Genomic DNA, 26,557 nt, shown 5'->3' on the forward strand with positions numbered 1-26,557 from the left:
TTTTATTCCAATATTTTTTTTTACTGGGGGAGATAAGATTGTAATGCCGGATCGAACCTGAACTAATCCAGTTGCCAAATTCCATTTGATTCAGTAACTGGATAACTTTCAGATTACAATCTAATTGTTATCCAATGTAATCCACAGTGATCCCACTCAAAGACAGAACTTTCATTGATCTTGTATAACGTCACAACCAAAACGAAAACAGCTATCTATACAGGATTTGCAAATATCTGACAGACTGAAATATCTTGAAGTGGAAGCATTACAGTACAGTACAAAATGAGATATCTCCAAAAATAAAAGCAAGACCATACAAAAACTGCTAAATTGTGCAAACCACTGCTTAGGAAATAAAGTTATTGTTTATTCACCAAACCTATTTTCCTGCTCTTATTTACTTATACTGCTTTCCTCTTTTTGGAAATCATAATTTATCATTCTATGACTAAGTGTAATGTTTAAATATAAGGCCTATACTGGCCACATGTATATTGTTACTGATGTATGTTACTAAAATAACTGGCACAAATATTGTTTTTAAATGTCTGCTTTAAAGTGATAATGCTTTACCTCCAAGGCGCCTTCCTGTCTGTTTTGTATGATAAACATTAAAAATCCTGATACTCTTAAATCCTCCACAAATTCCTGTATATCTATATTGTATATTAATGCTGTATTTTTGTAAGTTATATCATCTCTCTTGTTTAACCTGAGAAATCCAATTGCTCTTCTCCGCAAGCTGATATAAAATCACATACTTTGCACGTACATTGGGATGAGGGTTTAGTTTCCGGTCCTAAACTTTAGTAGGTTGACCCTTTCAAAATTGATAACTACTAAACCTCTATAGATTTCTATTGCTAAGGGATGCATTAGCTTAACTGATATTTATACTCTACAGAATATCTATAAAATAGATAACTAATAGCCACAGTTTGTGCCCAGATAAGTGATCTGTATTAACTAGCAACTATATCTTTCTTTCATTAGATGGGATAAAGTACTGGTGATTAGCTTTACATGAAAGCTAACACCTAAAGCATATTTCAAAACGTACCCTAACCTTTATACTATAATTTTCTAAGTCACTAATCCACAAACAACATTTGATCTTTTCTTAATCCTAGTAGGTATTCACCTTTTAATCTACACCCCACACTCGTACATGCTTCCTTTAAAAACGTAACCAATCTTAATCCTATTCTGAGGAGTGTAACTTCAAAGCAGATACTAATTCTTTGATTCTAACTCTATCAATCCTAACTATCTATGCGGGAGCATAGAAATACCTTGCTTTGAAACTAGCTGCAGGGAAAACCCTCTCAGTGCTAATGGACTGGTAGATCTGGTTAGGTCATCCATTTAGGATAAGGAAAACTCCGATTTGTAAACCTGTGCCACTGACCTCATACGTCTTGGCACGAAACAGGGGAGGGAGGCCTCCTCATTTTTGGATGACAACCTCCCTAGAACTGGTGACTTCATCAAATCATCGGTTTGCAAACCTAGACTGCTTTAGGAGTAGTTAGGCTCTGTCTATCTATACTCCATACTCCATACTCCTTCTTTGCCTATTAGCCAGAAGCAGAGGTGCGGCCGCAAGGACTCATTAGAGACGCCAAGTGCTTAACCTTGTTTCCTAACTAGGGCAATGAATGCCGCTCCCCCCCCCACATTTACCTTATTCCCTTCCCCTATACCTGGGCATCTAGGGGTGCTTATTTACCATATATGTTAACATGATTGGACTGGGCTACTCCTGTCGGACAAGTTTGAGGGTACCGGTTTGACATTTGCTGCTTGTTGTTTCCAACTGAGAGTGCAAAAGCCCTAATACTTTGATAGCACTTAGAGCAGCTGTTCTGTCATCAGTTGTGTAATATCGGGATATTTGTAGTGCTGTGTTGCACATGGAAAGGCCCCCTACACTCATCTCTGGTGGGTATTCCCGAGGCCACATTTCTGTGGATGAGGAGCTGGCTGATGGTCTACTCGTGTTGCATGATGGTGGCTATGCACGCCTGTTTTGCCTAGCACCTCAATCTAGATCTAAAACTACGAAATAAAATGACAGTTCAATCTAAAAAAATGTTTAACCCAGACACACACTCACACTTCCTCCCTTGAGGCATTTACAGATATCCAAGGACTTAGATGATGTAGAATCATTTCTCCTAGCAAATTCCTCGGATATCTTAGCACTAAGTGAAACTAACTTGCACTCTTCCATCCCCTCTAACATCTTTAACATGTTTAGTTATCCTCCACTTTGTCCTAAAGACTTTAACAGGGACGAACTTGGAGTCTATATTTATAACATCCTCCCCATGTCTAGGGAATCTAAACCAGAATTGGGTGACCAGGCCTTCATGTGCTTTAAACTAAATTTACAACATAGCGTTAGCTACTTGTGTTTTCTTTATTGCTCTCCATTAACCCAGGTTGTACCATAATCAATCATGTCTCTAACAGCATAGATGTAGCACTCTCCTTTGACACTAGCGCCCATGTATTTAGTAACTCTAACGGCCACCATTGAATTTGCTTGGCTTCTCTAACTACACTGACACATCTAGTAGCATCATTCATAACTTTGCCATATCCCACTCTTTGACACAAACAGTAACATTCTCGACCCATCGCCAGGACCAGCAAGCCTCACTTTTGGATTTATTTCTGACGAGATCCTGAGTATTGTGTAACAAATGCTGATTGCCCACTTAGGAATGTTGATCATGCTGTGATAATGATAGAATCCCTTTAAACTCTCGACCCGAAGTTGAAGAGCCATTGCTCAAAATGACAACATACTAAAATAAGGCTGATTGAGATGCCATTAGAGATCACATCAGGGACGCCCCATGGGGAAATGTCTTTTCTCTTCCTTCAGAATAGTGCACAAATGAGACTACTGAATGGTTGAAAGCAGCAATTGAAGTATATGTTCCTACACGGACGTTCTATAGCAAACCCCACTCTCCCCAATGGTTTACTTCTACTTGCACAGATGCCATTGCTCAGAGGCAACATGCATACCGTAGATTTATCCAGCATGTCCTGTACAAACAGACAAAGTATATAGAAGTTAGAAGAAATTCTAAGAAAGAAGTAGTAACCGCTGTTGGTTTAGACATACGAGTGAATAAACTGAAATAACCAGGTAACACATTGAAGCGCAGAAATTAGGAACTCGTGATTTCTGGAAAATCTACAATAGTGTAGTAAATGATGGGCAATCAGTAATTCCCCCACTATCCAACAATCATGAGGTTGTTTGCACAGCAAGTGAGAAAGCTAACATGTTTGCCCGTTATTTTCCCCTAATTCTACCTTGGACCCAACAAACCATTCCCTCCCTGATTTTTCTCTGGACTGAAACCACACTAGATGATCTGAAAATCATCCCCTTCTCAAGTACATGATATAAAAAACCTAGACTCCTCAAAAGCATGTGGACCTGATCTCATCCCGGCTGTGCTATTAAAAAAATGCTCTGCTGAGGTTGCTCCAGTTCTCTCTAAACTCTTGTTAAACAAATGTCTTAATGAATCTTGCTTTCCTGACAGCTGGAATACTGTAGTATCAGTTTACAAATACTCTGGCGCACGAACTGACCCATTAAATTATTGCCCAAATAACCTCCTCCCACTTTTCGATAAAATATTTGAGTCTTTAATTAATCAAGCTCTAATCCACCACCTTACAGCTGCTAAACTTCTGTTTGACCATCAATATGGATTTAGGCAAGCCAGTTCTACTGCAGATATTCTAACTTTAATCTCTGAAAGTATATACCAAGCACTGGATAAGGAAGACTAAGGGAGGGCAGTAGCCCTATATATATCTAAGACTTTTGGGTAAGACACAATGGTCTTCTCATAAAAATAAAATCTATGGTATTACTGTACGAATGCTTAATATAATTAAATCTTTCTTAAATGAAAGAACCAGGTTGTCCTTAATGGTCATATGTCTAAACCAATGACTCTCAACCGAGGTCCATGTGGACCCCCATGGTACCTGTAACATTAATACTGGTTCAGTTTTCCTTCAAGATAAACTGTTGATATATGGTCTTTGGTTTTCTTTACATTACTGAAAAATAAAATAAGCTATAAGGGTTCACCAAAATATATTAAAAAGAAAAAGTCATGATTAAAAAAAGGTTAAGAACCATTGAAACAATATATGAATGCAGGTGTACCTCAGGGATAGATACTTACCTGATAAAATTGTCTCTGACATGGGTATATTTGTCGGTGACACCACGCTCTATAGCAGGCATGTGGGGAAAGCTAATGAGCACATATCTAAGGCAGTGGCGGAAACCCTAGAGGAAGACGTTTAGTCTGTAGTGGAATGAGGTCAGAAATGGATGGTAACGTTCAAAGCTACCAAGAAGAGCTTGTATCGTTTAATAATTACGTGAAACCTTATCAACAGCTATGGCTTAGGATACATTACCTGAAAGTACTTCGTTCAAACTTCTTGGCTTAACGTTCACAGGAAACAAGAGTTGGAATAAATACATTGAGATCATTACCAAGGCTGCTGCGAAGAAGGTGGTTTCTCTTACGGTGCTAGAAAGTTACTTATGCCTGAAAGTATCCTGTACTTCTACAAAGCCACCATTCGTCCATGTATCGAGTACTGCTGTCACATTTGGGCTGGTGCATCTGTTGCTAGTCTCTCGCTCCTGGACAGTGTTCAAAAGAGTCGCCAACCTGATAGGTCCTGAACTGTTATCTAAGCTTCAGCCCCTTTACATCAAAATGTTGCATCCCTCTGCTTGTTTTACAAGTATTTTAATGGTAGATGCTCTGACGAACTACAAGCTCTTGTACCTCCTCGATGAAAATACCCCTGACAAACCCGACAAGCAGCTAAGTGCCACCCCTACACAGTAGAGATACCCAGATGTAAAAAAGCCTTCTACTCTATTAGTTTCTTCCCCAGAACTGCTAGACTTTGGAATTCTCTTTCGGGTTCCTGTTTCCCCAACTGTACTGATATGCAGAAGTTCAAGTGTAATGTAAATAGACATCTTGCTGCTAAACTCACTACATAGTAGCCCTGAAACTTAGGTTCCTGATAGACCACATACGGGAGGCACGTAAAAACCCTGGAGACATACCACCAAAGATGCCTCCGAAAAATCCTCAGAATCAGTTGGAAGGACCGACACACCAACACCAGCGTCCTGAGTGAGGCTGACTATCACCGCTACTGTTGCTCAACGCCAGCTCAGATGGACTGGTCATGTTGTCCGAATGCCGGATCTCCGCCTCCCAAAACAGATTTTCTACTCTCAGCTTGTTGAGGGAAAGCATGCCCAGGGTGGCCAAAAGATGAGGTATAAGGACAACATCAAAGTAAATTTAAAGCGGTTTCACATGGACCTTGAGACATGGGAGGACGTGGCTGGGAGCAGGTTGGCATGGAGGAGCGCTGTCCACGAAGGTGCTGCGCTTTATAGCAGTGACCTAAATCAAGCTGCTGAGGATAAACACAAGCACACAAAGGACAGATTATCAACCAGGCACACCCAACCCCATCCCACCACCACTACCTTTATCTGCCCAAATTGCACAAGAAAAATTGGGTCTAGGATTGGGCTCTATGCTCACCTGAGGACCCAAAGAAGCCACAACGGAGGACAGTCTTACTTAGACACGAGTGACCGCTGATGATGATGATGACATCAAAGTGGCATTGTGCCTTGTTTGGTTAGAAAATGTAATTAAAAAAAACAAAAAAAAAACTGATAAAGCCAAACAGAAAAACCATGTTAAAAAAAAAAAAAAAAAAAAATTCATTGAACTTAAAGAATCGGAGTGGGATAAAAAAATTCAGACTCTGATTCCTTGTACTCTTCGAAATCTGACTCCAACTCCAGCTAAAACCTCAGACTCCAACTCCGCAACCCTGGTCGTAACAACCATTGTTGGAAACTTTTGTTAAAATACTTTTCAGTAGAAATTCCCCACGCATTGCAACATTGATATACAGACATTGGGTGTATATTTTTTCTCCCTCCTTTTTTTAATTATGGCCACGGAGCGAATAGCTTCCCTTCAGGATTCATATGGGAGAGAGAAAACAGATTACCTGCTCAAAGTTTTACTGGATACAGAAGAAAGATACAAGCATATTATCAACAACGCATTAAAGAAATTAAGGAACAGAGAGGTATTTGATGCGTGTGCATTGAAGAACACCAGACAACATAAACATTGGCTGGCTAGAGTGGACCAAGTTCAGGAAAAATTGATCAAATTTCTTAGAGACCAAGTGGCACCACACGCTTATGATCTTGTCGAATTCAAGGAAGAGACAAAAAGGGATTTACATGTCTTAATCATAGAGGTACACAAGAAGGACTCCCCTCCTACCCACCCACTCCTGCTCCTAAATGCAATGCAGTCGGCTCAAAATGACACCTATGTTCAAGCCTAAAGTGAAATGTCCTAGTTTTGATGGTCAAGAAAACCGTATAGCGTGCAACTTTTGCTTGAGAGATGGACATTCTGCTAGAGTTTGTGAGAAATTCTCTTCCCTCAAAGAAGGCGCTTTTGTTTGGAATTGGAGCTTTGTTACAGGTGTACGAGTGCCAATCATTTCAGTAACTATTGTCCCTGTAAAAAAAAGCCCCGAGGGCTGTTGTGATCGGTGTTCTTAAGACCACACCACGGTTATGTACCCTATGCCTAATACTTCGTCGATTAAGAACTGTCAACATCAGTCGGCGGAGAATGGCAGTGTATTCTGCCTATTACCAGTATCCTACTCTGAAGAGGAACCATCACCAGTATCCTACTCTGAAGAGGAACCATCACCAGTATCCTACTCTGAAGAGGAACCATCACCAGTATCCTACTCTGAAGAGGAACCATCACCAGTATCCTACTCTGAAGGGGAACCATCACCAGTATCCTACTCTAAAGAGGAACCATCACCAGTATCCTACTCTGAAGAGGAACCATCGCCAGTATCCTACTCTGAAGAGGAACCATCGCCAGTATCCTACTCTGAAGAGGAACCATCGCCAGTATCCTACTCTGAAGAGGAACCATCGCCAGTATCCTACTCTGAAGAGGAACCATCACCAGTATCCTACTCTGAAGAGGAACCATCACCAGTATCCTACTCTGAAGAGGAACCATCACCAGTATCCTACTCTGAAGGGGAACCATCACCAGTATCCTACTCTAAAGAGGAACCATCACCAGTATCCTACTCTGAAGAGGAACCATCGCCAGTATCCTACTCTGAAGAGGAACCATCGCCAGTATCCTACTCTGAAGAGGAACCATCGCCAGTATCCTACTCTGAAGAGGAACCATCGCCAGTATCCTACTCTGAAGAGGAACCATCGCCAGTATCCTACTCTGAAGAGGAACCATCGCCAGTATCCTACTCTGAAGAGGAACCATCGCCAGTATCCTACTCTGAAGAGGAACCATCGCCAGTATCCTACTCTGAAGAGGAATGAAAGCTGTGAAGGTTAGGTGTTTGGTAGACACTGAAAGTCAGAACTCCTACTTTGGTGGGAGGATTTTGCGTGATTTGCAGTGCGACCAGAGGTCTGTTTCAAATGTTAACCTTGAGATTGACTTTTCTAGGAAAGAAAAGCTGTAATTTCAGTGAATTACCACAATGGTAGAATTAGCTCCTGGGGTAAGATGTCAATTACCTATACTGATTGATAAGGATTTGGATCTACATCGCAGAGTAGAAGATTTGCCAAATGGTGGTCAACAATCTAAAGAAATTACATTACACCTTAGGAATAGATGCTGATATAGCTCTGGAAAGGTTGGTAGGGGTGAACCTTCTGCAATTTATGGAACCCTTAACGAATGGTAAAATGCATGGATGGGATGGCCTGGCACTCTCAACAAGGAGTGATATTCTTCGGTGATCCCAGGAACTTTTTCTCACCAAATCAAAGCTACTCAAACCCAAGGTTTCAAATTATGGGGAGCTCATGAACTCAGTTAAGTGTCCAGACTATGTTGTCAATAGCATTCTTAATGCATGTCCTTATTCAGGATCTTTACAAAGAAATCTTTGAGGACAGTGCTGTAGAAAGAGGACTGGAAACGATATTCAGTGTGGAGTCATTGGGTCTTTCAGAAAAGGAAACCTTTTCAAACCATGATACCTAGAAAGTAGAAGAATTTATGGAAAGCAGTTTAAGGAAGGACGGTACTAGGTTCAGTTACCCTGGCACACTGACAAATTGGCTCAGGTGTAGTCTAATCATCAAGTAGCCCTGAAGGTCTTAGAGTGATATACAATTTGGAGAAAAAAGACCTCTATGAGAAGTATTTGGGAGTGTTATAAACATGTTTGGATCCCTCACCGTCCTGTGATTAAGAACGAGCCTAGGCATCCAGTTTTCAACTGTTCATTGAAGGTCAAGAGAGGAGTTTCTTTAAACGAAGCAGCACACCCAGGGGTAAACCTAACAGGAGTTATGCTAAATTTGATGCTATTCTTTCGGACCAACAGATATACACTATTGGGAGACATCAAGAAAACGTTTCTGATGATTAGGTTGTTGGAGTCAGACAGAAACCAGTTTTGTTTCTTTTAAAATGGGATGATCGTCTGGTGTGTTACCGATAGACAACCATTATCTTTAGATTTAATGCTATTCCTTTTATTTTAAATTGCATTTTAAAATTTCATGCTTTTAGGTTTCCAGAAGATGAATGTACCAGGTTATTAAATTCAAATTTTTTATGTTGACAATCTTGTCAGCACAAACAACTCTGAAGGTGAGTTGAAGAAGCTGTACTGCCAAGTGAGAGAAAGATTGCAGAAGGGTAGATTTGATCTTCAATCTTGTAATACTGTCCCAAGCTCTAAGGATTTATGCAGGACAACAAGACTTTGACGACTCATAGTTGTATATGGAAAAAAGTTCTGGGTTACAGATATGACCCGATGGTCTGATTGCATCAGCCTCACTCAACATACTTGTGACCCTAACTTAGAAACAAAACACCACATCCTCTCAGCAGCTTCCAGTGTGTTCGACCCATTATTGTATCTCCCAGTCACTATTCAGAGTTGAATATTGGTAGACAATGTGGAAGGCTAGGTTTCATTGGGATGAACCCATTCCAAAGAAATTACAAGAGAGATAGAAAGTAATGGCGGGCGAGTTGTCTATACTATCTTTTTCCTTTAAAAGACAAGTACTGGACAAAGATGCAGCTACAGGCTTGTACATCTTCTCTGATATTTGCTAAGGCAAATGTAGCACCTCTAAAGCCTTTGAACTGTTAGCTGTTTTTTTGGCGATTAAATGTATTGATAACATTTAAAGGCTTACCAAGGAGTGAAATTTGAGTTTGTATCTAGCTATGGATGTTCAAATTGTTCTGTCTTGGTTGATGACCAAACAAATGAACAAGAACATTTTCACGAAAAACCGCCTCAAGGATATGGCACAAATGGAAGAAGAAATATTGGCAACCTACATTGATTGACGATGGCTAAATTTATTAGATATAAATATGTACCTTCCAGTCAAAACCGTGCAGACCTAATGACTCGAGGGTTGATGACGGCTAAATTTAAAGAGAATTTCTCCTTTTGGTGTTCTGGATTATTGGGTAAGACTGTCTGTTGGCCTGATAGTGCACTAGACTGCCTTAATGCGGACAACCAACAGATAATTCGCACCAGCCTGTTATATACCTATGATGAAACTTGCTCAGAACCAATCGTCCTCTTCGACAGATTTTCCAGTTTCAATAAGTTTCTGCATGTAGTTTTCAGAGTGTGTGAATTTACATATAAAGCAGGAAGGAAGGAAGAGGACTACAAGCAGGCTGCTTCTAATTACTTGTTTAGGATGATGCAGCCACAGACATTTCCTCTTGACCTGAAATTCTTAGAGGATCCTCATGGCAAACCTGTCCCGAGCCATGTGAGTCAGCTGAACCTGTTCCTGGACAAGTCTGGTGTGGTCCGCTCCAGAGGCAGGATCCAGAAAAATGTCTCTTTAATATGAAGTTCTGAACCCAGTATTACTAGCAATACACACGGACAATAAAATGCTTTGGATAATCAGATTTCAAGGGGGTTCTGCTAAAATTGTCATATTTTAAAAACCAAAGTAACTTAAATCTTCAAAATACCACTGTTTTGTTTGGAAATGAATATCTTTTCAAATGAATTAGTAAATAATAATGTACATTACATATTTTAAGAGTTTTAAGCAAATAAAGTAATATAACTGTTAACATAAAACATTGTTTTTGGTAAGATTTTGTAATGATCTCACTTGATTTGTAAATGGGTGTACCGCGTTTTTAAGAATTTTTCCATGAAAGTTTGTAATTAACTAGAAAAGATGTCACTTTTAATAGATTTGGGTGTCCGAAATTCTTTAAACAACTCTTTTTTTTTTTTTTTTTTTTTTTTTGTTAAAATTAAAAGGATTTCAACATGACGAGTATTGAAATTTTTTCTTCAGATACCCACTGTTAAATAAATCAATCTTTTTATTTTTATCCGTTAAAAGTAAAATTATAACCTACTTTGTCTTGTGGTACCAAGCAATTTAAAATCATGATACCTGGAAAAAAAAAACCGTTCTATTTCAAAAAAGTATCTAAAAACTATCTGTAGTAGCAGCAGCAGCATTTACTATCAGTGATAGTATTGCTGTAAAGAAATGTTTTTTTGTACATTTTTTATTCCAGAACGAATTAAAAATTTAAAAAATGAAAACCTGAATATAAAAAAATTTTCTTACATATTTAGTTGGAGCTATTCTGTTATCAGAACATAATTAGCTTAGAGTAGGTATCCCAAACGAGCCTAGTTTAGGATGTGAAAACTGGTAAATAAAGTTAAATTTCCCTTAACTTCAACTTGCGATATCTTGTTTATTTTGGGGGGTTATTTTGATAAAGTTTTGATTTAAATAAAATTTAATCTTTTTGCTTTATAGATATATAATTCTTTTTCTTTTGTCTTTAATAGTTTTTTTTCCAGGTTACTTCAAGTTATGTCACTAATTTTGGTGAATGCAGCTTTATTTTTTTACACAAAAAAAAATGTTTGTGTTTTTCAAATTTGGTGTTCGCGATATTGTGAGTCTCTATGTATAAAAAAATGGTACCATTTTAAAGAAAAAAGGTCAAAAAAAGCTTAAAAAAGGGGTTTCAGTTGTTTTTCGCAAAAAAAAAAAAAAACAATTTGAAAAATTCAGTGGAAGAAATATGGAAGAAATTCAATTGAAAAAAATTCCGAAAATCACCATTTTGTAGAGAAATATCTCCTCTTTAATAATCTGTTGGTGTCATATTACTACGCTCATAAATCAAGAAGTGCCACTAATAAGTGACTGTACCTACACATCAAGATTTACAACTTAATGCCAAGTGACCGAAGTACTAAGTATCATAACGAAAATCAACTGTCAGTATGACCCAACGAAAACATAAACAACTTTTTTCACTTCACACTAAAAATATTATTTTAAACAATAAATTTCTATAACTTTTAAATAAACAAAAACAAACTCCCTTAAGAACTTTAATATATCCATAGTGAAACAAGTTGTTTACGCTGGGTTGTGCCGCTCGTTGTGTTGGCAGTTGATTTTCGTGATGATACTTAGTACTTTGGTCACTTGGGATTAAGTTGTAAATCTCGATGTGTAGGTACAGTCACTTTTATTAGTGGCATTCCTAAACTAGGCTAGTTTGGGATACCTATTTACATGCCTTGAAATCAGAGTAGTACATCTTGAACTGGTCGAGGACATGACAGTTCAGACCTTTCTATTGGCCTTCATTAGGTTTTCTAACGTGTAGGGCTTACCTTCACATATATATAGTGACAACGCAAAATCTTTTATTGTTGGAACTAACTTACTACATCAAGTCCTAACTTCATTAGAATTGGAAGAGAAATTTGGTTACTACCATGTGAAGCATGTTAGAATTCTGCGTCCTTCAGCCTGGTATGGAGGAATTTGGAAGCGAGTTATAAGGATGTTGAAGGAGTGTCTCTACAAAACTATTGTACTCGGAGCTGTGGACAGCCATCTCAGATGCCCAACAGGCAGTGAAACGCCAACCATTAACCTATGCGAGTTTGAGCGATTCAGAGCTGAAGATGATTATGCCCAATAACTTTCTGCACCCAGATCAAAACCCTGGACTTCTTCTCAGGTTGGAGAGTCCTACCTCCAGCTCTGATCAAGGATGAACTACCTTTCAGGCAGGTATTGTTATACTCGAGGAAGTGTGAGGAGCTGCTTGAGGGATCCAAGCGAATATGGCGTACTATATATGAGTACTTGCTCTCTCTTCAAGAGCACAAACAAGATCTTTATCCGATAGCATCAAATAAAATACAGATAGGAGATATTGTGACAGTAAAGCTCCCCAACAAGTCTAGACCATTTTTGGCATTGGAAAAGGTAGAAGAGTTGTTCCTGAATGATGATGGCTTGTTACACTTGGCACTGATACATTGGGGAGATGGGAGTGTAAAAACATATTCCCTAAATCATATATAGCTGCTGGAACTGCATGTAAAACATGAAATAGCAGTGAATAGTCTGGAACCTAGTTATGAAGATTGAGAACCAGATGAGGGGATTTCTTGGTTGGACATCAACTTGGGAGATCTCATCTTAGAACTGGAGAGCAAGCGAGTTTGGATCTGCCCTGGATGCGATCAACCTGGTGATGGATCAGTCATGTGAAGGATGGTTTCATTTTAGATGCATTGGTATCAGTGCAGCCCCTTCAGAGGAGGAAGATTGGTTTTGTCCTAGCTGCTCTCGGCTTTAGGCAAGGTGTCTGTTATGTGAACTTGTACAACATCAACAAATAGTTGATTTTGTTTTCTGTTGAGGAGGAGTGCATTGGGAAAAATATAGTTCTACACAAAAGAATTGGTAGGCATCACTTGGAGCCAAGAAGAAATATTTGTGAGAGTGCAGACTCTTTTTATGTTGATAGTTGTTACGTTTGCTTTGTTTGATGGCCGAGCTGATTATAAAAAGTCTCCTGATTGTACAGAAGGCACTGTTTTTGTTTTGTTTTTGATCCGTCCAGCATTGTATGACAGGAAGATTTATGTCCGTATTAACTTTATGCGACTAATGAGGTGTTTATTTCTTACCTATGCCATAGGTCGCAACAACCATTGTTGGAAACTTTTATAAAATACTTTTCAGTGGAAATTCCCCACAGTAAATAAGGACACTCAGTAAAGGTGCAGTATCTTTTCACTCTCAAAAAATCTTTTAAAATTACCGCTATTATAGGTTTTCAAGGGTACTGAAAACAAAATTAACATTTAAAATTCCAGAAAACGAGTACTGTCCAAGATATGAAGAAATTATAGTTTCAAAAAGTGGGAGATCACTTTTCTATATTAATTTAACGTAACTGACCACCCAGTTTGTGGGACTAGGTTTGTTTTGTTTTGTTTTTTTGTTTTTAGTGGCAGTGTTTATTGTGGCCTGGTAGACCAACACAAAATCTACCTAAATCACTTTTCTAAGGTGTGCTGAAAAGGAATGTCCCATTTAAATTTTCTCCAAATAAGTATTTTCCTGGGTATTAAACTGTTGTGGTGTGTATTTACTATGCCGGCCATTTGTAAACAATCTCGTATACGCTGTCTAGCAGCAGACAACCGTCACTACTGTTGTGTTCTAAAAATAGCAACAACCCTTCTCTCGTTTCTAATGAAAAAGAAAAACATAAATTCAACCTGTTCTCTCTGAAATAAAAAAGAAAAGACTTTAATTCTGAGTTGAACTGATTATAAATAACTAACGCCCAATACACTGGACTACTATTAATACCAGCTTAGATTAATTTTAGTCATTTGTTCGTGTCTTGGCGCCTCCTGCGGCCTTCCAGCAGCCCTCGGCAGCTTTCCAGTGTCAGTCGTCATCAGGCTACCCACTCCAGAGCTTGTCAATGTCCAGTTACCCATACCAGTGCCAACTGACGTCCAGCTCAGCAGTCCGCTGACGCCTACCTTCCTTTGCCTTGTGTCTAATATTCATAGTTGTACAGTCAATTAGTTTTATCACCTTTCGCTCCACTCTGTGCAATGTAATTCTTTGTTATAAGTGGTAGCCATTGTTGTATGTGCAAGCGTGCGCATATTTTTGCCGATATTGTTTAATTTCTTTTTGTGTAAGTTTTTAAAGATTTTGTTTGGGTAATGTTACTAAATAGGTTTTGTAGAGTATGAGAAAATATGTCTGTGTAGGCGTTAAACATATTTCTTGAATATTATTACCTGAGGATTCATTTTGAGTAAAAAGTTAATTTATTTTACTCATCTAAACTCGAGAAATGCACAATCAAAATGTGTAAACATTGAATGAATAAAATTCAAGCTGGCTGTTACCTGGAATTTCATAGCGCAAGTAACAGCCTTGACCTTGCAATCAAAAATCAAGGTCGAGTGAAACAAAATGAACCAAAGCAAAGCTGACAATACAATGAAATGAGACTGTTATTAAAATTTTTCTATAAAAAAAAAAAAAAGAAATTAAAAATAAAATAATTTAAATAACTTATTTTTATTTATGTAGAATAAATGCAAGAAACAAAAACATAAAAATAATTAATTTTATCATGGTAACCTAAACAACTTTTAAACAGTTTTTACTTTTAAGTTAAAATTTTTTTTAAATGTTGTGTATAGTTTTCATGTTTTTTGTTTTTTTTCTTGCATTTATTCTACACAAGTAAAAATAAGTTTAAATTATTTTTCTTTTTAATTTTTTAATTATAGAAACAAAGAATCATAGCAGTTGTTTCATTTTCTTATTTGTCAGTTTTGCCTAGATTCATTCTGTTTCACTCAATATTGATTTTTGATCGCAAAAACAAGGCTGATAATTTGCACTATAAAATTGTATGCTATCTTAAATTTTTTTAAATATGTGCATGCTTGCATGTACAACAATGACTAACACTTTTCACATGAAGAATTGTTTAATGTCCGGAAAACTACTTATTTGCAGAAAATTTAAGTGATATTCATTTTCATCATATTGGAAAACCTACAAAACTTTCTAATTTTACAGGAAAATGTTAAGGCGGAAACCAAGTTCAAATTTACCTAAAGATCTGGGGGGGAAAAAAAATTATATATATATAAAACAAATGTATTTGTGACAGGCAATAGCTCAGAACATTTTTTTTACCAGGGGCAAGAAAATGACTCTCACCATCTACTTCCAACAAACTCCTAAATTCCAGCTGATTACAATCGGTTAACATGCTGAATTACCTATTATGATGTATACTATGGCAAACAATGTACACTATGCCAAACCCATTATTAAAATGTATGCTATGGCGTGATTAAAGTAAAGACTTTGAACTTCTATTAATTAACCACCATATTAAACACAAGAAATCTGCACCGTATTCCCCCTTCCAAAATGGCACCGCTGAAAGGGCATGGCGAATCCTTTTATAGATGACAAGATTGTTAGTAGTAGAACACAAGACTGTTAATACGTATAAAGAAGTATATAAACATATAAATGACGGACTTCGACAAAGGATACGGAGAGAATATTTTATTCGACTCCTCACTAACTACCAAGTATATACAACAATGGCCGCTTCCCCACTATTATGATGTATACTATGGCAAACAATGTACACTATGCCAAACCCATTATTAAAATGTATGCTATGGCGTGATTAAAGTAAAGACTTTGAACTTCTATTAATTAACCACCATATTAAACATAAGAAATCTGCACCGTATTCCCCCTTCCAAAATGGCACCGCTGAAAGGGCATGGCGAATCCTTTTATAGATGACAAGATTGTTAGTAGTAGAACACAAGACTGTTAATACGTATAAAGAAGTATATAAACATATAAATGACGGACTTCGACAAAGGATACGGAGAGAATATTTTATTCGACTCCTCACTAACTACCAAGTATATACAACAATGGCCGCTTCCCCACTTTCGACCGGAAACCGCCTCACTCGCAGGGAGAGTCTCTTCAGGGGAGATCACTCACACAGATTAACAGTTCTTCCCTTCTTTTCTCTTCTTTTCAGTTGGGCATCATGTAATCTGCAAAAGAAAAAAGGGGTCAGGGTATTTACATTATACAAAGGATTCCTTTGGTTCGGATATGAACCCAAGGATCTTGAATGATGGCACTCCTTTCTTTGTCAAGGAGTCTGCAATTTGTAGGTCAGTTGATATCCAAGAGATCTCTTCAATTTCTTTTCTGTCAATCATTTCTCTTAAAATAGCTATCTCTATGCGAAGTCTCTTATCCAAAATTTGTGTTGAGGAATGTACAGAATCATAGAGGCAGGAATTGTCTGTTTTACAGAAGATCTTAATGCTGTTGGTATTATCTTTCAGTTGTAGTACTTCTAACAAAAGTTTTCGATAAAAAATACAGGCTTCTGCCATGTCAACCATGGCTAAAGTTTCAGCAGCTAAAGTACTTTTGACAACTTTTCTAATACGTTTAGACTGCCAGGCAATGGGCATATACTTGTCATTGCTTCCAACTAAAAAAGTATATAGCCTCCCTATGAACCTCCATCTGTTAAATTGCCAAAAGAAGCATCACTGTATGCAACAATTTTTAGGTGTTCAAGGTTCCCTAAGTCTGGAATATCTATATGACATTTCTCTTTTTTTGCTTTTTTTTTTTACCACCTTGTTAGCCTGTTTTAAGCATTCTACATCTTCTTGTTTTAGCATTGAACTTAACTCACTAACATCATAACTAAGATCAGGTCTGGTTTGAGTGGCTAACCAATTAAGTTGACCAATCAATTGTCTTGTTTCAGTAACCTCTGTTGATGATATTACATCTTCCAAATTTCTGCCTGCTTCTAGTGGGATACACTTTAGCTTTTTGACATATTCGTCCTGTTCAAGTTTAACAGCATTCCCATTTTTCTTTATGCTTAATCCTATATACTGGAACTCAGCAACTTCCTGAGATTTGATCTTAAACAAGTGACCAATCCAGTCTATAACTCTGCTCTGAAAAATTTCTGAGCCTGCGAAGCAAAAATCATGAGTAGCCATAATACCATGCAGCTTATTTCCAAAGTTCCATGTGAATATGGCTTGATCATATTTTGAAACCACTGCTGCTGATTTCAATAATTCTTCTTTGAGTGTCAAGTATCAGGACCTTGATGCAGCAGTCAATCCATATACACATTTGGAGAGTTTCCAAATATATCTTCGAGGTACATTGGCTTCTTTGGGAGGATGCAAATAGATCAGTCAGTCTAACTCTTTACTCTGTAAAAAGGCTGTTTTTATGTCCACTGACTTACACACCCAAAGGTTAGATGACATTATAGCCAAAGCTAAGCGTAAACTTTCTTTAGAGCAGGTTGGAAAATCATTTCTTATGTTGCTTGCATCCCTTTCCTGAAAGCCTCTCACCACAAGTCTAGCTTTATAGACCTGTTTGCCATTGACATTTTTATTTGTGTAAACCCATCTTGTGGATATTTTGGGTTTGCCCTGGTCAAGCACTTGGGTGTACACTTTATTTTCAACCCAGCTTTGTAGTTTGTTTTCTCTTGCCATTTCCAGGTTGTGATTAGGAGAGGAAATCTTTATTTTCCTCATCACCAGATGTAACTGCATCCTTATTTATTTGTTCGACTTCATTTTCTTTCCAATCCAATACTCCATGATTAAAGTGGAGCCAAAAGGGTTCACCTTGTTCCATAGCCACATTCATTAAATGCTTATTTTTGCCTGTAGCTTTGCCTGCTCTACTTATGACCTTCAATGTTCGCCATTCCGAATCATCATTGGCAAGTTTGCATTTAATGGATTGTCCTGGTTTGGGATTAGGGTGATTGTTTTGCAAATTAGGTTTTCTTTTGGTACATGTGTCTCTCACACAGTCTGATGTTGTGCAACATGATCATTCAGGGTTCCTGGTTCTTCAGTAATATCATTCTCGTCAGATATTGATAAGTTTGAAGATTCTTCAGGCTCATTTTGTGAAGTGGTGGATTCTGTTATAACCTCATTTTCAGAAGAACTTTGATATGTTACTGGGTGAGACATGAGACGACATGGGTGCACTCTTACGTATGTACCTCCATGTTTAACAAGTACCTGCTTGTGCTCCCACCCTATGACAGTTCCTGGACCAAGCCATCTATCACAGAAATTTCTCTTATAGAAAACAACACCATTTTTGTAGGATTGTATTGTACTCGTCCTAACTTGATGCCGAAGTGCACGTCTTAATTTTTCTGAAGACTCCCACATCATAAATTGTTTTCTAGCTGCATGCATGGCATTGAGATTACTAGCAACAATCTCGCTGGTGGAGACACCTTCTAATGCAGGGAGTTTATCATTCAAAAAGGAGGGCAGATTGGGGTTCCTACCAAAAACCAGCTGATTGGGGCTGAATCCATGAGCACTATGAAGCATGTTCTTTGCACTTATAGCCCATGCTAGTGTTATCTCAAAACTGCAATATTTGTGTCCTCTAAAGTCTTTTTTACCATCTGTTATTTAATAACATCTTCCTTCTTAACCACAACTGGTGTTGAATTCATAGATGAAGCGTCAAACGGCTGTCTGTGCATGCATAATCTTTAACTGGGCCGACATGGCAACGAGTGTCAGTTCGCCGACTGTCGCCTTGATTAGTCTTTTATTTTCAGGGGTGAGGGAGGCACTCTTTAATGCCCTGAATGCAAGTACCGGTTCAGGCAGGATAATATTGAAATCTTTCAACTTGGCAACGTGTCGGCTGAAGTTAATAAGGAAGTCTTCCACTGATGTATCGGTTTGTCTCCGGTATCATTCGAAAGTCTCGTAGGCCAGAAAAGCCGACTGGTTTATATCTTCCAAAAAAAGGGTGTCCAATTTTTCATATGATTTGGCCATTCCATTCACAGAATTAAGAGTCGCAACATCTAATTCCAATACAGCTTCTCTGGGTTTTCCTTCCAGAGAAAGAAATACTATGGGAGCGCGTTTTGTCTTGTCAAGTGATGTGGCCATTTCCCAGATTTGCATTTCTTTTTTCCACGTGCTGTATTTGTCTTTAATTAAGACGGGCGGTGAAATGTGTTTTGAAGCCATAGTTACGTTTTGCTCTGCTACCAGTGTTAGTAGTAGAACACAAGACTGTTAATACGTATAAAGAAGTATATAAACATATAAATGATGGACTTCGACAACAGATACGGAGAGAATATTTTATTCGACTCCTCACTAACTACCGAGTATATACAACAATGGCCGCTTCCCCACTTCCGACCGGAAAACACCTCACTCGCAGGGAGAGTCTCTTCAGGGGAGATCACTCACACAGATTAACAAAGATGTTTACTTATCAAATCGAAATTAGCGCATAGTTTGTGTACGTATGCTTTAATAGCAGCAGCATATATTAGAAATAGATTGTTCAATAGGAGATTAGGCAAAACACTGTATGAAGCGTTTTGCAGTGTAAAACACAAAATTACCGAATGCATATATTTGGTTCAGATTGTTTTGAAAATACCAGTAAACTAAATACTAAAAGCGAAAAAGTTTTTTTTCGTAGGTTACAATAAAAACAGTCCAGCATATTTAATCTACTTTCCAGACCAAAATTCCATAAAAAGGGTTAGATGTGTAAAATTCAATGATACACTGGATCTCCATTTTTTAAATTTAATGTATGAAAAATGTGAAGAAATATTACCTAGCATCTTAATTGATCACAATGAAAATATTAATAACGACGACAATTACAGTAGAACTACTGACGAAAATATTAACCAGACACGTCGATACCCAATAAAGGAGCGAAAAAGGCCAGACTTCTTTAAAAATTGAAAAGATACAAGCCTACACAGTGGATTACTGTTACTCGTTGAAAAGCGCACCAGAAAGTTATAATGAGGCAATTAATTCAGGAAGTCACCAAGAATGGAAACCAGCTATGATATCCGAATTGAAAGCTTTATCTGAAAATAACACATACGAAATAGTGGCAAAATCGACAGATAAAAATATAATTTCTTCCCGCTAGGTTTTTTCCAAAAAAATCACAGCTTCTGGCAATGGAACTTTTAAAGCAAGATTTGTTGCAAAAGGTTTTTCACAAATTTCTGGATTGGAATATTTTGCAACATTTTCACCAACGACAAATTTAACGACAATTAGAATTTTATTACAACTTGCTGCTCAATACAATTTAAAAATACATCAAATGGATGTAAAAAATGCTTATTTAAATGCTCCGATTGACTGTGAAATCTATATTTACCCTCCAGAGGGATTTAAAATGAAAAATAAAAATTGCATGTGGAAACTGAATAAATCATTATATGGACGCTTTTAGTACACATGTACTAAAAGTATTAAAAACAAAATGTACTAAGTACATGCGCTTAACTTAAGGTAGAATTGTGTTTTTTAGTGGTCAAAATATATATATATAACAAAAGGTACTTGTGCACTTATGTTACCATGCTGAAATAACATTAAGAAACCCATTCTTAACATGAGGAAGGAAGGGTATTTTTTGTTAACTATTCTGTAGTTTCACCTAACAATTAAATAAAACAGATATCGTGAAACTTGAATTTATTTTTAACTCGTCGTCAAGACCATTTTTTCGAATCTGTAAAAACAAACTCGTTTTTTTTTTTTTTTTTACTGAGGATATCTAAATAATAATAATAATAATAATTAGACATTCGATAAAGAATTTCATTGTGATGCATTTTGGAAATTTTTACCTGGTTTCCACCTTAACATTTTTCTTTAAAATGACTACCTTTAAAGGTTTTCAGGTACGCTGAAAATGAATATCGCATTTAAATTTTCCACAAATAAGTAGTTTTCCGGATATTAAGCAATGTCATTTCTTATGTTATTGCTGGTGGTCATCTTGGTATGCGTGTTTGTGTATAGTTTCTCGGGGTTGCGTTTGCGCGCACCAAGATGGCCACCAGCGATAACATAAGAAATGACATTGCTTAATATTCATAAAACTACTTCTTTGCAGAAAATTTAAATGCGATATTCGTTTTCAGCATACCCTAAAACCTATAAAAGTAATCATTTTAAATGTTAAGGTTGAAACAAGGTAAAAAATTACCGTTTTATTTCTTTGTTTACATAATTGAATTTTAAGTAAAACAATAGAAATGACAAAAATTACCATTATCTAGTGAATATATAGTTGTTGCTTATCAGGATTCCTGGTACTGTGAAAGTTACATCAAGGATTCATGTAGAGTATGATTTATGGTTGAATCTCAGAAAATAGGGGTATATTTTGGGCCAGATAGAGAGGATTTACAAAATTGAAAATTGGATTGGTTACAAAATGCATAAGTTTTGGTCGACTATGGGAATTTCTATCTTTTACAGTAATCCAAAATCTATATGAAAAATCTTTTTTTATTTATTTCTGAGATTAATTCATATCTACTCAATTTTTTTTTCTTTGAGGGGAGTAGTAAATACCGGCTATGGATGCTCTTTAGGCATTCAATGGCTACACCCAAGATTAAGCTCTCCTTTGATGAGGAGGCAGGAAAATGCCTATTCTCAATAAAGCTATATTTAAATACTACTATAATACTGAGTTTTGTTCATAAATAGACACCCACTGTATGATACCATGTGCCAGTTTAAAAAAAAAATTGAAGTTTGTATATCTTAATTTATATTTTATGGCTTATAGTAAAGAGATACACCAAATTTGATTGCATAATCAGAAAGAGCATACAATTTTACACAAGAGTGCCAAGTTTCATGGGAATAGCTTGAAAAATAAATGAATGGTGGCAAAATTACCAAATTTTTTGAAATGTTGAGGTTTGTAATTTAGCCCACTTTTTCTAAAGAAAAATGTCCACGGAAAAGCCTAAATTTTGGCACTTAAAATTCTCATAACTTTTGAACTACTGATGGTATTTGCATTATTCAATCAATTTTAAGCATTTAAGCATCTTTTACATAGCTCTTTTCATGCAAGTTGATAAAATAACAATTATCTAAAGAAAAAAATCAACTTGTAATGCTAATCATAATACATACTGTGGCAAACCTATTATTATAAGGTATGCTATGGCAAGTCTATTATTATGATGTATACTATGGCAAACCTGTCATTGAAAGTTGTTTCTTATTTTTCAGGTAATATTTTATTCCTGTCGGTGCTATAATAGTATATTTAATGGAAAATGCTTCCAAAGAAGCAGCTTTCAGAGATTAAAAGGGCACAAATTACTGCTTTATCTGGTGAATGACATTTTCAGGTAGAAATTGCCAGGAAGATGGAATGTTGAAGGAAAGGAGCTCAAACAATGATTAAAAGGTACAAGGAAACAGTCTTTCAAAAACAAAAGATCAAGGCCATAAAAAGTCTACAACCATCAGAGAAAACAAATCTTTGAAAAGAACATCCCTTGCAGATAGAAAAGTTCCTCGGAGCTTGCTGCTGAACTTAGGGAGGATGCAAACAGAAACATATCAGCTTGAACAGTGAGAAGAAAATTATTAGAAGAACGGATTAAAAGGATGCAAAGCAAGGAGAAAGCCATACTTGTATCAGGCCAACAAGAAAAAACGACTGGAATTTGTAAAAAAACATGATTAGTGAACACCTGATGATTGGGCCAAAATTGTTTGGTCTGATGAAAATAACTTTGAGATAAGTTAACAGCTTCTATTTCATAAACTTTGAAAGGAATAATTGAAATTTTTATGTGAATACACATCCATAACATCTCTTCGAAAATTGTAGCAAATTTTCATTTTTTTCATCAGATTTTTGGCACCATAGGTAAGGAGAGGCATTTCATCCTGATTGTATGATTCTAACAGATTTGGAGGAGGAAGTGTAATGGTATGGAGCTGCATTTATATTAATATATGGCTTTTTTTACAATTAGACATCACAAATCTTGTGAAAAGAAACTGATTCTAGTTTCATTTACCTATACTTTGATAACAAATGTAATCTTTGAGTTGCCTTTGGCTAATGTATTTTACATGTTTACTTTTTTTCTCCCTCAGACTCTGCCTCTTAATCCATCCTGGCATGATAATATTTTGGTTGTATCTACACTGAGTGGATCTTTATATGCTCAGTCTTCTATCACAGGTCAGTTACTATGGACACTAAAAGAAGGTAAGTAACTTTTTTATTTAAATAAAAGGAATGAAAACCAAATTATTATCTTCATATATACATATATATATATATATAAGCAAAAAAAAACATTTCTCTCACCACTGTGAAACAAATTTTTTATGGATTCAACACTATATTTTTAATAAAAATTTTAGCAGAGAAGTTCATTTTTCTACTGAACTTTTTCTTTTCTTCAGCAAAATAATCCTGTTTACAATTTTAATCTTTCGAATTCAACTAATTAAGCAAAGTCAAATGCTGTCTTTGTTGTTTATGGATGTGAACGCAAAAATTCACTCAAAACTTTTTTATCCTTTGCAGAATGCAAGGTACCATGAGTACTCTTCTAAATCATTGTGATAACATTTTCTTTTTATGCAAGTCTCCACCAATATACTAATCTAGTATTGGGTGCGAGGTGTAAAACAATACTGTTATGATATTTAAAATATAAAATAATTATTGTAAAATAAGTCCATGAAATTTTCACAGAAGAGTTTGTTGAGGAGGGACAGGATGGTTTGCTTGTGTGATAGACGATCCCGTCCTCATGTGTATGGAGAATGAATATATTGAATGGTAGAAGGATTGAAAAAGCAAAAAGTCGCATAATGATGACGAGAACATACCGGTGTATATCAGCAAAGGAATGCAATTTGTTTACATAAATTTACATGAGAAATATTAATAAAGCGATAGAAGGAATGAGAGTCCGTTGAGAAAGAAGAGTTTGTTACTTGCGATTGATGATAGGCTGACGAGTTAGTCAGTAAAGCTGGCTGGGTGACCGATGCCCTCCACCAGGAGCGATTTGTCACATCTTGACTGATCGAGCGTTCAGCAGAAAAGAGACAGAGATATGAGAAACAGGAAGTGACGTAGCTAGGTCGCTCTCTGAGTTAAAGGGCGACAATCGAGTTAGCCTGGGAATTTCAATTCCCACAAGTTTATACAGCATTTTTTTTTTTTTTAATTCAATTATATGATTCAAAAATAATTTAAAAAAAAAAACAAACAAAAACAACAAATAGAAAAGTATTCGAAACCTATGTTACAAAAATATCCGTAATTGCTTAAAAATGAGATTTTTCTTTTCTTTTTTTATATTGTCTGAAAATGTTTTATTTTATGGACTAAAACAATTATTACTGGATTGTCAAATTAAATGTTATCTGAGGAAAAAAATCTGTTAACTAACCAGTGTTATGACAAATGTACTCATATTTTGAATTTCATTAAATAAAACAATTCAAGTATTTTAAACGTACAAGATGCCTTTAATTAGTTTGCAAACTTTTTTCGTTTGGACACTTTTATTGATATTACACATATGAAACTCTAGTCCCCTTCAAAGTAATCTCCTCTGGCTGCAATGCACTTATTGTACCATTCCAACAACTTTTGGAAGTCCACTTGTGTGAGCATTTCAATGACTTTTGTCACAGCCTCTTTCATCTTCTCAATTGTATATAACGACAACCTGTTAGGTTTTCATTGAGCTTAGGGAATTATCAAGTCACAAGGAGAAAGGTCTGGGCTATGGGAAGGGTAAGGAACTGTCTTGATGCCCATTTTGGTAAAATAGTCTGTGACAAGGATGGAGTTGTGGATTACACTCCTGGGACAAATTTTGTGCAAATGTTCTGCATTTTCAGTTCCTTGCAAATAAGTGTGTGTACAGTTCCCACATTAACATTAAACTGTACAATTATTGGCTTTATAGACACACTAGCCTGGGTGCCCGGTGTTGCCTGGGTGCTTGTAGGTGCATTGAGCAAAAAAAAAAAAAAAAGTTGCCAGGCAGGCTCAAACCCGTGATGCAAAGGCGGAAAAGAAAGTGGAGGTGTGTGTGAGGGTGTTGGTCGAGCAAAAAAATAAAATAAAAAGGAAAATTGTGAGTGCCAAAAAAAAAAAAAAAAGTGGTAGTAGGCAGGCAGGCTCGAACCCATACTGCAAAGGAAGAAAGGAAAGTGAAAAAAGTGATGCATTAGCTGTTGCACCTATCGCCAAACCGGAAGTGATGTAGGTTTAAATTAAGGCTAGACAATTGAAAAGAGGCAATGACTTTTGAAAATATCGGCAAAAAACGATCCCTGCTAGTAAAAAAAAGTGCCCAGTTGAGGGTGAAGGAATTAATTTTTTTGGCTAATTTTTCGATATTTGTCATCCGAAGGGTCAAGCTTCAAAATGATACCGATCTTGTGAAAATCTGTCACCTGTCGAAAGTTTTTTGCGAGACATACAAACATACATTCATACATACATTTAAATGGATGGTTGAGATTTGTTATAAATGACTGTCCTGATCCATAAAATTCTTTATTTGACCAATCAACTCTAGTGTTCTGGCTTCCTTACTCCTCCCAAACTTCTTATAAACTCCCTGCCTTCCTTAACTCTATTATGTTATTCAAAAACTGATGCTTAATTCATGCAAGATGGTCATAAAGCAGTCTGAAGCATTCCATATGTTTCAGTGGCATATTTTCGAAATTTAAAATAGAATTTTATTGCATATCTTTTTTCTAAAGTGTCCTCACATGCAGATTGCATTTTTAAATTCACCAGCTGTGACACTCTGGCTTTAGTAGAGTGTATTCCAATTCCTGTTGTAGCTGTTCATTTGAACCTGAAATCATAAAAATTAGTCAGTCATTTCATAAGATGTATAGCAATAATATACTGAATGTTCAAGAGTCTATGACAATTTTAAATGCCTGTATAAAAAGTTTGGAAACTTATTGAAGACACCTTGTACCTATATCTTAAATGTTGTATTTCAGCCTGCAATGGTTAAACTCATCTGTAATAGGTGAGATGATTAAATATGTGTGTGCTATTGCAAATTGTTTTGCCTGTCATTGGTGTATGTAAGTATTTAATATACAATGATATGTATATTTATGTATGCAATGGGTTTCAACTATGTCTAGCTGACAGATATGTATGCTAATCAAAGTTTTAACAAGTATTTGACTACTGACCTTATGTAAAACTTTTACATGAGACGGTTTTAATCTACATTTTTATTTATTTAAAAAATATATACTTATAGCAGGCTGCCCAGTGTTGCGTGGTCGTAAAATACGCTTAAATATATTTTAATTTAAGCAGATTTCATATTTTTTATTACAGAGCTAATTCTCTAATGATTATTATATTGTACCTAATATATACTAGTGATTTCAAAAGTAAAATAAAAAAATGACTTGAGGCAATATATAAGAAAGTGTTTGGAAGGAAGGGGGGGGTCATTTGTATAGCAGTTAGTCAGTTTGAAATTCAAAATGTGTTTGAAATCCAATATTTTCTTTCATCTGTCCATCTTCTGATTACTATCATCATTTTCGGTAAAGAGAC

The 26,557-nt window shown here is 36.4% G+C and overlaps 1 protein-coding gene across 2 annotated transcripts in view; it reads left to right on the forward strand.

Moving 5' to 3' along the window:
* LOC145285998 (serine/threonine-protein kinase/endoribonuclease IRE1-like) overlaps positions 1–26,557 on the forward strand; it is a 266,385-nt gene that overhangs the window by 37,741 nt on the left and 202,087 nt on the right. For both annotated transcript variants that reach the window (XM_080134591.1, XM_080134590.1), the window contains exon 2: positions 23,080–23,194. In XM_080134591.1, the coding sequence (XP_079990717.1) occupies positions 23,080–23,194 (115 nt within the window). The remainder of the gene's footprint in view (positions 1–23,079; positions 23,195–26,557) is intronic.

The sequence above is a fragment of the Euprymna scolopes genome, chromosome 10 (genome assembly GCF_053919585.1).
Source record: "Euprymna scolopes isolate OS-2025 chromosome 10, ASM5391958v1, whole genome shotgun sequence".
Classification (NCBI taxonomy): Eukaryota; Metazoa; Mollusca; class Cephalopoda; order Sepiida; family Sepiolidae; genus Euprymna; species Euprymna scolopes.